Source organism: Phaethon aethereus, assembly GCF_964289735.1.
Source record: "Phaethon aethereus genome assembly, chromosome: 2".
Classification (NCBI taxonomy): Eukaryota; Metazoa; Chordata; class Aves; order Phaethontiformes; family Phaethontidae; genus Phaethon; species Phaethon aethereus.
In genome coordinates, this window is record NC_138582.1 from 149751179 (window position 1) to 149765219 (window position 14041).

The 14041-nt window shown below is 38.9% G+C and overlaps 1 protein-coding gene across 1 annotated transcript in view; it reads left to right on the top strand.

The window, feature by feature from the left end:
• The first annotated feature begins 2748 nt into the window (after positions 1 to 2748).
• The window catches only part of MALRD1 (MAM and LDL receptor class A domain containing 1), a 298997-nt gene continuing 287704 nt past the window's right edge, over positions 2749 to 14041 (top strand). The window contains exons 1-4 of the mRNA XM_081996518.1: positions 2749 to 3086; positions 7206 to 7346; positions 12869 to 12960; positions 13039 to 13200. Coding sequence (XP_081852644.1) covers positions 2924 to 3086; positions 7206 to 7346; positions 12869 to 12960; positions 13039 to 13200 — 558 coding nt within the window. The 5' untranslated portion in view covers positions 2749 to 2923. The remainder of the gene's footprint in view (positions 3087 to 7205; positions 7347 to 12868; positions 12961 to 13038; positions 13201 to 14041) is intronic.

Consider the following 14041-nt stretch of genomic DNA (forward strand, 5'->3'; position numbering starts at 1 on the left):
AGAAAATGGAGGTGGGTGGTAAGAAAGTGTACCCAGAATCCTTTTTATTCAAATGTATTAATATCTTAGTCCTCTTTCAAGTTAACTAGTGAATTAGTGCCACTCAGCTGGAAGCAGATGGTATGCAATTATTGCCTTTCACATGAAAGAAAAAATTCTGTCAATTCTTGTTAAAAGCTGATCAGTTTGGGGTTACTGCCATTGCCTGACTTTCTTCTACTTTGCAGAATTCATTCAGTTCCAGTTATATAACTAGAATAGCTATATATAACTATATAACATATAACTAGAGTGGTTATATGATAATATGAATAACATATTTTTGGGAGTGGGTTCTTAAAAGGAAGTTTTGGCTGAATAGTTGTGAATTATTTCAAATATATAATTTTGGCATTTTTCCTAAGGATCAGATAAAATTGTTCTTGTATAAAAAAATTTGGAGGACTGTTTGTATTAAAATTAATGATGTTTACTACATTTATTAATGTAGTTTAGGAGAAAATAAGATATATTTTAAAGGTATGTACACTGCTGCTGTAATGCTCCCTAACCTGATCACATACAAAAATGTTATAATCTTGCCATTAAAAGGTTATATTAAATTTAATGAAAATTTGATCTCTCTGAAGATGTGACTATGTTTTCTATTCTGGAAGACTTTTCCCTGAAAGAAAGTTAGTAGTTGCAGCGAAAGAAGGCATTAAGTACCTCAGCCTTTTCCTTATCCTTTGTCACTGTGTTTCTCCCTTCACCCAGTAAAAGACAGAGATTCTCCTTAGCCCTCCTTTTGCTGCTAATGTATTTATAGAAACTTTTTTTATTGTCTTGTACAGCAGTAGCCAGATTAAGTTCTAGTTGTGATTTGGCCCTTCTAACTTTCTGCCTGCATAACCTCACAACATCCTTGCAGTCCTGAGTTGCCTACCCCTTCTTCCAAAGGTCATAAACTCTCCTTTTTTCCCGAGTTCCAGCCAAACCTCTCTGTTCAGCCAGGCTGGTCTTCTTCCCTGTTGGCTTGTCTTTCGGCACGTAGTGACAGGCTGCTCCTGCTCCTTTAAGATTTTCTTCTTGAAGGCTGTCCAGCCTTCCTGGACTCATTTGCCCTTCAGAACTGCCTCCCAAGGGACTCTGTCAACCAGGCTCCTAAACAGGCCAAAGTCTGCCCTCCAGAAGTCCAAGGTAGCAGCTCTGCTGACCTCCCTCCTTACTTCTCCAAGAATTGAAAACTCTATCATTTTGTGATCGCTATGCCCAAGACAGCCTCCAGCCATCTCATCACCCACAAGTCCTTCTCTGTTCACAAACAACCGGTGAGCAGGGCACCTTTCTTAGCTGGCTCACTCACCAGCTGTGTCAGGTTATGTTCCACATACTCCAGGAGCTACCTAGGTTGTTTCCTCTCCGCTTTATTTTATTTCCAGCAGACATCCGTTAAGCTGAACTCCCCCATGAAAACAAGGACTTGTGATTGTAAGACTTCTCTCTTTATAGAATATTTCATCTGCCTCTTCATCCTGGTTGGGCGGTCTATAACAGACTCCCACCATGATATCTGCCTTGTTGGCCTTCCCCCTGATTCGTACCCATAAACACTCAAACCTATCATCACCATCATTAAGCTCTAGGCAATCAAGACACTCCCCAACATACAGGGCTGCCCCACTGCCTCTTCTTCCTTGCCTGTCCCTTCTGAAGAGCTTATAGCCATCCATTGCAGCACTCCAGTTGTGCAAGTCATCTCATCATGTTTCCGTGATGGCAACTATATTATAGTTTTCTTGCTGCACAATGGCTTCCAGCTGCTCTTGTTTGCTGCCCATGCTACTGCATGAGTATAGATGCATTTCAGTTGGGCTATATTCACCTCTGACTACGTATTTTTTCTTCTAAAGTAGTCATTATGCAAATATGGGGGGATTATATCTACAACTAAATAACCCTAGATGGACACTTATTATGTTGGCAGGGTAATATATTTGGGGTTAGTATTGATGGTAGTTTCCCCTAATGATGGATTCCTGCAATGGGTGGCAAATAATTATTATTATTATTTTGACAAATTCTGACTGTGCTTGTTTGTATGATCATGTTGTTCACTGTTCACAAGAATTCAGATGCAGGATCCTAGGTATCTCTATTTTTTTCCTAACTTTGGGAAACGCTAGTAGTACCACACAAAATATGATTTTTTTTCTAGAAAATATAGGAATGTAGTAATTTGGAAAGTATTCATTAATATCCAGTCCATTGATGCATTTATGCAAATTGTGGTTGCAGATATGAGTCCATGAACAACCAGGTACTCTGAAGTAATTCAGTCATTACCTACAGCTGTAGCCCAACTAAATAATAAACAGATACCACTTTCAACTATTGGTGTCATATGTCTACAGGCTCTGAAAAGTCTCTTTCCCTAGATCAGTCAGTTACAATCCCTTTGATGCAAAATCAGCTTTGAACTTCTCAACTCTTTTCTACGTTTGATGCAGAAACTCTTCATAAGTTTTGTAAGCATTCATCAACTCTCACTGAGAAAAGAGATTTTTATGACAGTTGGTCACATAGCAATTCTACTCTGTTGCCCTGTTATTTTCTTATCTAATATATTCGCAAACTATTGGGCAATACATCAAATCAGTAAGTTAATGATATACACTTGACTTGCATAGCATGCACCAAAATTTTCTGGTCATAAAACAATGTTATAATTCAGTTAAATATTATCCAAAGATAGGCTGGGTTGAAAGTCACTGCTGTGCAGAAGCCATATTTCCCTTAAGCTGCAGATTCGAAAAGTGAGTTTCTATAAACATCTCTCAGAGAGATGCGTGTAAATATAGCATTTTCAAAGACCCTTCATGACCAATACTAGACAGTTAAAGTAATTGTTTTCCAAGTGAAAGCTTAGATAGTAGCATAGCCCATGAACAGCTTCATATTCTTCTGGGCATTATATTGCTTTGCTCTGGTAGATACTCAGTCATCTATAGGAAGTGAATGCCAACGTGGTGATGGCTCCTCTGCTCCATCTGGGGAACTGTGCGTTTTCACCAACCAGTGTGGAGGCAACACTGATGAGAAACAAGGTAAGTCTCAGTGGGTTTCACCATAAGTGTGATATGGTTTGATAACTGAACACAGCAGCAGAGAGAACTTGGGGAGGGGGGATTTTTTTAATGTTACAAAAATATTTGGGAATTCGTTTTTATTTTTTTTTCACCCTCTTCATCTGATTTTCTAAGATGGTTTCTTCTGGCTTCCATTTGATTTTTCCTGCTTAGTTTTCAATGTCTATACAGTGCACATCTTTCATAAATCTTCATACAGATATTAGGTAGCAAAGCAAGTGTTTCCTCAAGCACTTAAAATTCAATGGTGATTTAACAAGTATTACTTTTTTTCCCTTGATACATGGTAAAAGTTTTTGCTGAAATTCAGTTTTCATCCAAAATACCTAGATCAAGGCATAAACAACAACTTTTTTTCTTTTATTTTTTTAAATTTTTCCCTCAGTCTAGGCAAGGCAGAAAATTTTCTTGAATTCATGAACTGATAGTCCTAGCTTAATCTTTGCCAGATTCAGAGTCTGTGAATATGGTTGCTGCTGTTTCCCTTAAAGGAAAGATCTAAGTAGTGAGAGTGATTTTTAACTGCTACTGTCTGAGTAAATTTGCATCAGAAATCTACTATTTCCAGAACACTGTAACACAAAATCATGCTGCAAATGATTCCATATGATACATAAGATAGTCTTGCTCTTTGAGGATCATTGTTCGGGAGTGAAAGAAGAGTTTAGATTTATCAAAAATTCTAATTTTAACTAAAGACTTATCTAAGTTGTTCCACTCACTGTGCAACAAAGGAAGCTACTTTATTTGTTGGGTTTGGGGTGTTTAGCTTTAAATTCAAAGTAGATGGTCTTTAGATGAGCCAGTATGTTTCTGTGTGCACTGAAAAATGCTAATTAGAGCATGTTAGTGGTCATTGCATCCAGATTTCATCTGGGAGGAAGATCAGTAGCTTAAATGCAGATTCCCCAAATTAGAGCTCTGTGCCCATATACATAGGCTTCTTCTTTCAGTGTGACTCCCTGTTTTATCCAAATACAGTACAGATATGCATTTGGAACAGGAGTCTACAATCACCTCTAGGATACTTGATTTTTGTTCCTCTGAAAATAAGAAAATTGGTAAGACTGTATTGGATACCAGTACATTTTGTAACTTTTTAATCCTGTACTAAAATATATTAAATGCCAATGGCTGGAAATTATGTCTCTCGAATCCCCTGATGTGTGACTAGCACACAAAGTGGTTTTTCTACCACTTGCACAAGGGATGGTTATGCTATGTTTCACTGCATAGCCTTGAAATCTTCATTGTGCTTGGTCTTGGTTTCCCTAGAAAAGAGCATTTCCTCCAGGCAGCACTTTTTATAATGATTGCAGAAAATGCAGCAAGAGATACATTCTTCCATTAATTTTTATGGAGGAGTTTTAGACTTGCTTGTTGTGTGAGTACTGCTATAGACAAATACTTATACGAAAGTAGAGAAATTAAAGTTGCTCCAAAGACTAGTTTAGAAAAGTGAGTCTATGAGCTCTGTGAAAGACCTAAATACCAGATAACATTGTATTTAAAGTATGGATGAGCAAGAGGTGTGGAAGTAGGCTCTGCGTGACAGTCTGTGGATGCTCGGGCTGCTTGGATAATGCTCTGGATCACTCCAGGAGAGAAGTTTGCCGTCAGACATAAAGATACACATCAAGGTGTCAGTTGAAAATTCATCCTGCTGCCATCCACTCTTCTGATTTGGGATTGTTGCGAAACTATTTTTCTACTTTGGTTTCAGCTCTCCAATCTCATGTTCATGACAGGTCCCTGTTGTTTCCTCTGGGTTCTACTCAGGCTTAAGGATGTTTCTGCACTGAAAATATATCAGATTTGTAATTTCAGATGGTCCATTTTTATCTTCATTTTGGACTTCATACGCGGTTGGTTTGTGCATTGCTACAGCATTGGAAAAGGAGTGGAATAAACCCTACAGTCATTTTTTACCTCTGAAATACTATTGCAAAATATTCACTAGGGGATGAATGACAACTATCTACTCTTAATAATATTTTGCTCCCAGAATATCCCAAACTAAGATTTTATATACATACAGACTGTAGTCTGTTTCTGTGAGACTTGGAATATTTCCTTAGAGGTTATTTTAAGTATTTGTTTTGTTCACAGGAAATTCTGCAAAAAATATCTAGAACATCCCACACATTTCTTCCTTTTGGATTTTTCCTCTCTAAACAGTGACTTTATATTTGTAAATCTATATTCCATATAAACCTATATATGCTTTCAATTTATATTTTCTGTGAAAATTAGTATCGCCTTGGAAAATAATAATGAATTATGAAGGATTTTTTTTTTATTTAAAAAGGTACTGTTCTTGCTCTTTTGTACATATTTATTTCAAATTGGGTTTTTTTTCACCTATGAGAAAATTCCTGAGGAAATATTGAATGTGATTTTGTGCATTTCATGTAATGTGAAGCAGATATGTCTCAGCAGTGTTTGTGCTTTTGGTGAACCACTGACATGCTTTTCAGCCACTTAAAGAGCTAAGGAATAAAAGCAGCAATAAAAAGGTGGTTGATGAATCAGACAATCTGCACATTAACTTGTATCTGGAATGCTTATGTGAATTATATCTATTTTCCCCTCTCTCAACTTATAATTAACTGTTGTAGTAAGTTGATGTGAATATGAAAGCCATGAAACTGGACATTATAGTGTGACTATGAATGCTGCAGCTGCAACTTGAATTAAAATGATTACTGAATGTGATAATATGTAATAGACCGAAAGAATTAGCAGGAGCCTGGAGTAAGCAGCAATTTTAGATGGAGTGCAAAGGCATTGTAGCTCTCATGTCTAACCATGAATCCTGATGAGAAGGCAGAGACTTAACCTATCCTCTGCTGTGTAAGAGAAAATGCAGGTGAACCGAAAGTTTCCTTACAGTGCATGAAATCTCCACAGTCCCACGTATCTGCCTTTCTGCTTGGGGTGAAGTTGCAATAAGCTTGTTCTTTACAGAGGCATCTGATTAGACTTTCTTTTTTTTCCTTTTTTTAAATAAATCCTTCCACCACTACAATAAGTGGTTCAAGGAATGGGGCTGTCCAGCCCGTCAGGCACATGCAAACTCTTTTATGCAGCTTTGATGTGATGGAAAAAGGGCTTTCTGACACCAGAGCAGAAACAAAGATCTGATCCTCCCTCCCAGCAAGCAATTATTTATCTGGTTGCATGCCCTCCAATTCTCTGAATGAACTGGTACACCAAACTGGGTCCTGTGCCAGAAAGACACGTTCTGCCTCCCTTTTCTAACCTATGCTGCCCTAAGGGGAATGCGGAAGGGGAGATGCAGTCCTTCCCCACCACGTTGCCATGTGCACTGGAAGAAATAAGGACAGAGGAAAGGCAAATGGGGAGACTATGTCATTCTGAGGACTTGTTTTAGCTCTCCTCTGAACAGTGTGGCTTCTGTTTTAATACAGCAGCTTGCGAAGGACAACGAGCACTGGTAAACTTTGGAGTATGTCAGATGATGAGAGCCTCACCTTTCTGTTATTAGGCCCTGGGGAATTTTGGGAATGGGCTTATATTCCAAGTTCCCCAAAAATGCAGGTTGCAAAATGGTGAGATACACAGTGGTGGAATAAAAAAATATTTTTGCTATCTGGTTATTTCCTGGTGTTAAGTCTTTGTTTTTCTATGCAAGAACCCTGGATAAACAGAGAATATACTGAAATCCTTGAGCTGATAGCTGCAGTATATTTTAAGAACACCCTCTGCAAGTAACTATGTTAGCTTGGAGAGTTTCCTACAGGTAGGTAGCCACACATATATTTGTGAAGAAAAAAGCATATGTTATAGTAATATAATATAATCATTTGGTTTGGTTTGGCAGAGGGAGAGCTTGATGGTTTGTTTTGATTTTTTTCAGTATTCATTCTCTCTTGTCTCTCTTCCATTGCCCTGTTTCTCTTTGTTCATGATTTAAAACCTCTGGTGTTTCTTACTTTTTGTACGAGGCTGTTTGGAATGTTTCTCTGTGCTAATTCAATAGCAAGCCATGTGAGAACATATCCCTTTGCTTTTGTTTTTGAGGTTTTAATTTTTTGTTTGTTTGCTTCCATCTAGGTTCCTCCTGTGACAAGTGCGATTTTGAAACTGATCTATGCAAAGCTCTTCATGACCTGAATTTACAGCCTGGATGGATAAGAAGAAACGGTCGATCTGGCATTGGACCACCGCACTCTGACCACAATGGGAATGACAGTGGTAAGAATCCTCATGCTCTTTGAAAGAATCATGGGCTCTTAGAAATTATGTAGTTCTCTATTTTATTTGCTTAATTTTACTAATTTCTTGATAGTTCAGTTGTATGCTGTTGCAAGTTTTCTGAACGGTTGTATCCAGGTTTTTAGGTGATTTGTAATTACAATAACCCAGAATTCCAGAAAAATAGACATTATTCCAGAAAGCAATTCTTGTTATCATGGAGAAAGTCACCAAGAGTCACGTTTATCTACCTGAGTGACCTTAACCTGTTTTGGAGATATCAGGTAATAATTTCAGCCTTGATGGTTGCAAAGTTTGGAAATGAGAATTGAGCCCCCCATTTTGAGACACGTTTTAATCTCTTCTTTGATTGGTGAATGCCCAGAGTGTGTGTATCTATTATCTGTGACTAAGATTACCACTCCAAATATTCTGAGAGAAGGAGACTTTGGATCTGGGGTGGGAAGTGCTTTGGTAGCCTGTTTGAGCCAGCTCCTCTCTAATCTTATTAAAATTCCATTTTGCATCAAAGACTGTCGCTCAACTAAGTAATTCATTGTCCCTGTTGTCAGATAAAATACGTCCCTTATGCTTGTCCAATTGCCAAGTTAACCCTGTTTTCCAAAACCTGGCTTCCTCCTTCTGTAACACATGATTTTCTTCACACCATTTTAGCTATCTTGAGACAACATTTTAGCTGCAGTAAGTCTTCTCCTGCTTCCAAAGCTGTTAGAAAGCTCGTTTGTAAGACAGCAAGGAAGTAGGGAAAGAATTTGATGGGAACCTCTAATCTCACAGGAAAGATGTGAGCTAGTTGAAGTAATCACTCCAAACTGTTTAATTCTCTTCCCCATATTTTCCATTATTCTTTTTCCCTTTCCCTCTACCCACTCTCTCTCACCTCTCCCGTGCACAAGCAGTTGTGCAGCAGCCCTCAGAGCGAGTGTCGGAACGTAGGGACGCAGCATTGGAGAGTGTACAAGAATATAATCTTTTGTGGGACTAAAGTGTGTGACTGATTAGCCTAGATGTTTTTCACCTCGTTCCCAAACAGTGATTATCTGAGGGTGTGGAAATCTGTACTGTTCTGAAGCAAGCGGCACCTTCTACACATTGCGTAAGCTACAAAACAGGTAAAAGTTCCATATAACGATTAATGTGAGTTGCTGGTTTAAAGGTGAATGCACGGAAAACTTGCTTAGAAATCAACAAAATGAAAATGTCACTGAACTTTAAAAAATTTTCATAGAAAAAAAAGCAACAAAAAAACCCCCTCTACATTTTCCTGGAAGTTCTCATTCCACAGCTGACAATTTTCATGATGCTCTGTGTCCTGGTTCCAGAGTTAATTTTCTTCACAGAAGCTAGCGTGAGGCTATGTTTTGGATTTGGGATGAGAAAATGTTGATAAGGTGCTGATGTTTTGAGCTGTTGCTAAGTAGTCAAGGACAGTCCAGCTCCTCGTGCTGGCCTGCTAGCAAGAAGGCTGAGGGTGCAAGGGAAGCTGGGAGGGGGGACAGCCAGGACAGCTGACCCAGGCTGGCCAAAGGGATATTCCATACCATACAACGTCATGCTCAGTGTATAAAGCTGGGATGAAGAAGAAGGAAGGGGTGGAGGGACATTCGGAGTGATGGCGTCTGTCTTCCCAAGAAACCATGATGCGCGATGGAGCCCTGCTTCCCTGGAGATGGCTGAACACCTGCCTGCCCATGGGGAGTGGTGAATGGATTCCTTGTCCTGCTTTGCTTGCGTGCGCGGCTTTTGCTTTCCCTGTTAAACTGTCTTTATCCCAAGCCATGAATTTCCTCACTTTTACTCTTCCGATTCTCTCCCCGTCCCACTGTGGGGGAGTGAGCAAGCAGCTGTGTGGGGCTTAGTTGCCGCTGGGGCTAAACCACGACACTCTGTAATTAGGAAACTTTACCCATGCAGTGTGCTTCTAACAACTTCATTTTTTGCTTGTATGCAGCATACAAGCACATCCTGCAAAAACCAACACCAATCTTTAACATGTATAGCAGAAAAATAAGACGGCACAAATCAGAAAAACTATTGTCGAGAACAGATGAATCAATATTGTAACGCACAACTGTTAACAGATATAAATCCATTCTATGATGCTCTGGTCAAACCTGTTATTACCTCAAACCCTTCTTGCCCCATGTTGGGTGCCCAAAAGGACTGTTGTGGTTTAACCCCAGCGGCAACTAAGTCTCACGCAGCCACTCACTCACTCCCCCACAGTGGGATGGGGTGAGAATGGGAAGAGTAAAAGTGAGAAAACTTGTGGGTCAAGACAAAGACAGTTTAATAGGTAAAGCAAAAGCCGCGCACACAAGCAAAGCAAATCCAGGAATTCATTCACTGCTTCCCATCTGCAGGCAGGTGCTCAGCTATCTGTCACGCATAAGGGTTACTGGGGAAGACAGACGCCGTAACTCCGAACATCCCCCGCTTCCTTCTTCTTCCCCCACCTTTATATGCTGAGCATTACGGCATACAGTGTGGAATATCCCTGTGGTCAGTTGGGGTCAGCTGTCCCGGCTGTGTCCCCTCCCAGCTTCCCGTGCACCCCCAGCCCACTCACTGGTGGGGTGGTGTGAGGAGCAGAAAAGACCTTGATTCTTTGAAAACACTGCTGGACAGTAACTAAAACATCAGTGTGTTACCAACTCTATTTTCAGCACAAATCCAAAACATAGCCCCATACAAGCTACTACGAAGAAATTTAACTCTATCCCAGCCAAACACAGTACAGTGTATTATGTTTCTGAAAATAAGGCTCTTTTTAAATAAATGCTGATTTAAACTGATGATAGTACAAAAATTTGGGTAACTACCAAACATCTTTCATAAACATATTCACATACTTTATTTCAAGTATTGTAAGTTGTGAAACACTTTAAAATAATAACAGCTCTTCTCATCAAGAAGCAAATAAAAGACAAATACCATGAAATAAAAATATAGCAAACTCTTGGCTAGAATCAAAATTAATTAACCAGGCAACAGAGTCTTGTTCTAGTTGAAGTTCCTCGGGTTTGTGCTTTCTTGGTGGTATATGCCACATCAGGATGTAGCAAGGACCTGAAAGATATTCTTGCCTATATCCAATCAAAAAGGTTACACTTATCTTGCAAAGAACTTTTTTTTTTTCCCCTACTGAAGGTAGGGGAAAATTTAACTTATGCAAGAACCCAAAGCCAGCAAAAGATTGAGAACCATCAGTTTCAAGTGTTTGTTACAGAGGAAGCAAACTGTTCAGTCACCTGTATATTCCCATTAATGTATTTTGGATGTTCAGTTACCATTGTATCTGCCAGGTTTGAATTGTGTGGTAGCCATAATAATCTAAGTTCTTTTTATCAGATAACAGAAAGCTTGAGTACCTGAAAGTACCTATTCAGTTTGCTGAGAGGCTGTGTACGTAGATCTGTGAACTGAGTGGCTAAGGGAGTTAAGTGTATTTGGTTATTTTGGAGAATGGCTAAACTGTACTTTTATTTTCTGAATGCTGGTTCTAATCACTTAGGAAATATTTATCTTCTTACAGCAGCTATTCAGGTTTTCCCACTGCTGGTGACTCAACAGACTACGTAATCAGTTTTATGTTCGTTTCTGCTTAAAGACCAGAAATTATTTTATATGGTGACAATTGAGTGGAGTATGCTCTATGGCAGGGTATTAAAGGGAAAAGTTCCTGCCAGCAGGATAAGTAATTGCACACGCATTAGCAGAAGAGCAAAGATCACTTGGTAGATGTAACTCCTTTGAAGATTTATGTAATCATTTACTAGAACGTAACAGGTTTTGTTTAGCTCTGTTTCTCCTCATGGTTCTCATGAGGAGAAAATGTAGTTGAACAGACTAGTGACAACCACTAAAAAAAACCCCAAAACAAACCTGTTTTTACTAGTTGAAACTTGTTATCTACACTAAGTTTAATGTCAAGTTACCATTCAAAGAATTTCTTAAAATTATAATTTCTGCCCCATCTGTGTAGGACTTAAAATTCCTGTGGCAGGTGAAATCTGACTTTGTTCATGAGTCTTAGATACACTTATCTTTAGGGAACTGAAAGAAAAACATCCAAATTTTATGGAAGTTAAAAACCAGAGAAACAGATTGGAGTCAGGGATAGGGCTCTGCTGAGGCACCAAGCCATCTGTTGTGGGTAGGAAGAATATCCTTGCAGCTGGCAGGCTCTGAAAGTGCTGCCTGAGCCCTCCTGAAAGGCCTAAAACCTAAGGTGAGCGCGGCCACTGCTCTTGTAGCAGGCTGCAAAATGCTTCTCTGTGGGGCATTGCAAGCTGGGTCCAGCACTGAGCTAGCCCTATGGTCCTTTTTCAGTGACTTTCCAGTTGCACACGAGGATGAGAGGTCAGAGTGGCCAGTTTTATAAATGAAATATTTAGATGTTCCTACATGTCCTCTGATACTGGGTTTCTGTAGTAATTTTTATTTTTAGGACTTTTTTTTCCCTTCAGTCCCACATGTTTTTTTTCTCCTTTCTTCATCTTTCTCCTTTCTTCATCTTTCTCCTTTCTTCATCTTTCTCCTTTCATTTACAAGTTAATGTCAGAAGGCAGCAGTTTACCTGACGTTGTTTGGAGTTTAGGAAGGAGGGGGAAAAAATGTTTGACTCTGCCCCCCTTGCATCCTCTAACATCTAACATCTCTGAAATCTTCATGTTCAGGAAGAGCCAGATTTTGACTAGCAGTATTTGATATCCTAGAATTGGGTGGTTGCCTTCCATCTTTAGAAGATCTGAAACAATATTGTCAGGAAGAGAGACAATCAGTCAAAAGGATAGCAACAACCATGTTTCATTGACTCTTGTTGAACTGTTACACTTTCAAGTAAAGCAAAGCTTTTAATGTGAACTTGTTTTTTAAACGGAAAGATAATGCTATCTTTAATGCTAGTGTGGAGATTCTGAGGACAACCCTTCATACTGGGAGTCTGTACAAGGGTACCACAAACTCCCCTCTGTGATGAGGTAATTTTCTGAGCAGCCAAAAAGCAGACCCGTGTCCTGTGGAACAGAGGAACACAATAGCCTCCTCTCCCATCTTCCACCACCTCCTTAAAAACTTGAACTGTTGTAATAAATCTGTATCGTTGGTCACAACAGTTTCTTGTTTAGGCATGAAATATGTAATCTTTTCAATAACTGGAGTATAAGTTCTGTGATTAACTTGTTGAATTAGTCTTAGATTTGCCACAAAATTTTGCACGTATTAATTGAGTATTCAAGCTATCAGCACATGACACAGTTTGGAACCCTACTTGAAATTTCAGCAGGAATGTGGAGCAATACTGTGCCAATATTTAATATGAACAAAAGCTTGGCACACAATGGCTACAAGCGTGATATGAAACTTTTCTGGAGAAAACCTTCTAGTTGGCTTTTTGGTTATTAATTCATACCTGTATGTGTGCCTCTTCTTGTTTCACTGTTATATTTTATATCACTTTTTCTAAGTTTCTAAGATTTCTTTTTTATTCCTTTTAATAGCTTATTTCCTCTCATTGTCCTCTGAAATGCGATCCTCTTCTGCAACTTTAAAGACCAATATTTTACTTCCGACTGATGAACATGTTTGCCAGGTATTTTGATACATAGTCCTTGTATTTCATTATTTGTCATAGTACCTCTCTGGAATAATAGGATCTTTTTTGTCCTAGATTACATTTCATTATTGGATCAGTCAAACGAGTGGAACATTGATGGTGGGGCTTCAAAAACACTCTGAAGATACTATTACAAATATCTGGCAAGATTCGGGAGAACTGCAAAGTCAGTGGAAAGCAAATACCATCACAATCAACAGCACTGAAGAGTATAAGGTTGGTAAATTGAGGTGACTGTAAATTGCACTTGTTAAATTGCTTATAAATTGTGAGGTTTTTTAGTAAGTCAACTCTTAATGTTTTGTAAATAGAAAGCATTGTCATAGGAAAAAGAGAGAGAAGATGTTTGGAAGCTCATGGCTGGCATTAGCAAATACTGCTTGTTCTTATCTCTTCTTGGTGTTAAAACTAATGCCAATACTTAATTAAACTGTGCATGTGTCTTAAATAAAACAATCAGTCACATTGCATTGCAAATTGCCTACCTGCCCATAGAGGTGATATACTCAGGATCTCAACTTTCAATACAGTATTCCCTTAGCCTCAATCTAAATGTAACAATAAACTCAAGGTTTAATTTGTATAGGAAATATCATTGTGTACTAGAGACACTGTTCTATAGGGATACTTCAGGTAGCATATACTGTACTTAACTATTGGTCGTAGTTTTGAGCCTTTGTTGTAGAACACATGCATACGGTTTTATTTTGCTCAAAGCTGCTGAAAAACAGTACAAGTCTCATAGGTTATTTAAATATTTTTACATGTGCATTTACACAAAACATTAGCACAGTAAAATTAACTTAGGGCTACATCCCTAAGTATCGTGGATGAGGTATGTTCACTATTATGCATAATACTGGAGGGAAAGTGGGGAGCAGAGAAGAAAATCAGAGGCAATTCCTCCTACAGAAGTTATTGTGAAGAGTTGGTTAGCACACAAACCTGAAGGCATGAGAGCACAGCTTCATTTCAATAAACCATGAGTAACATAACTACTTGACTTGCAGAGGTGACATTGTGCTAAAGCACCCAACAAGATCTGAAGTAATACTTG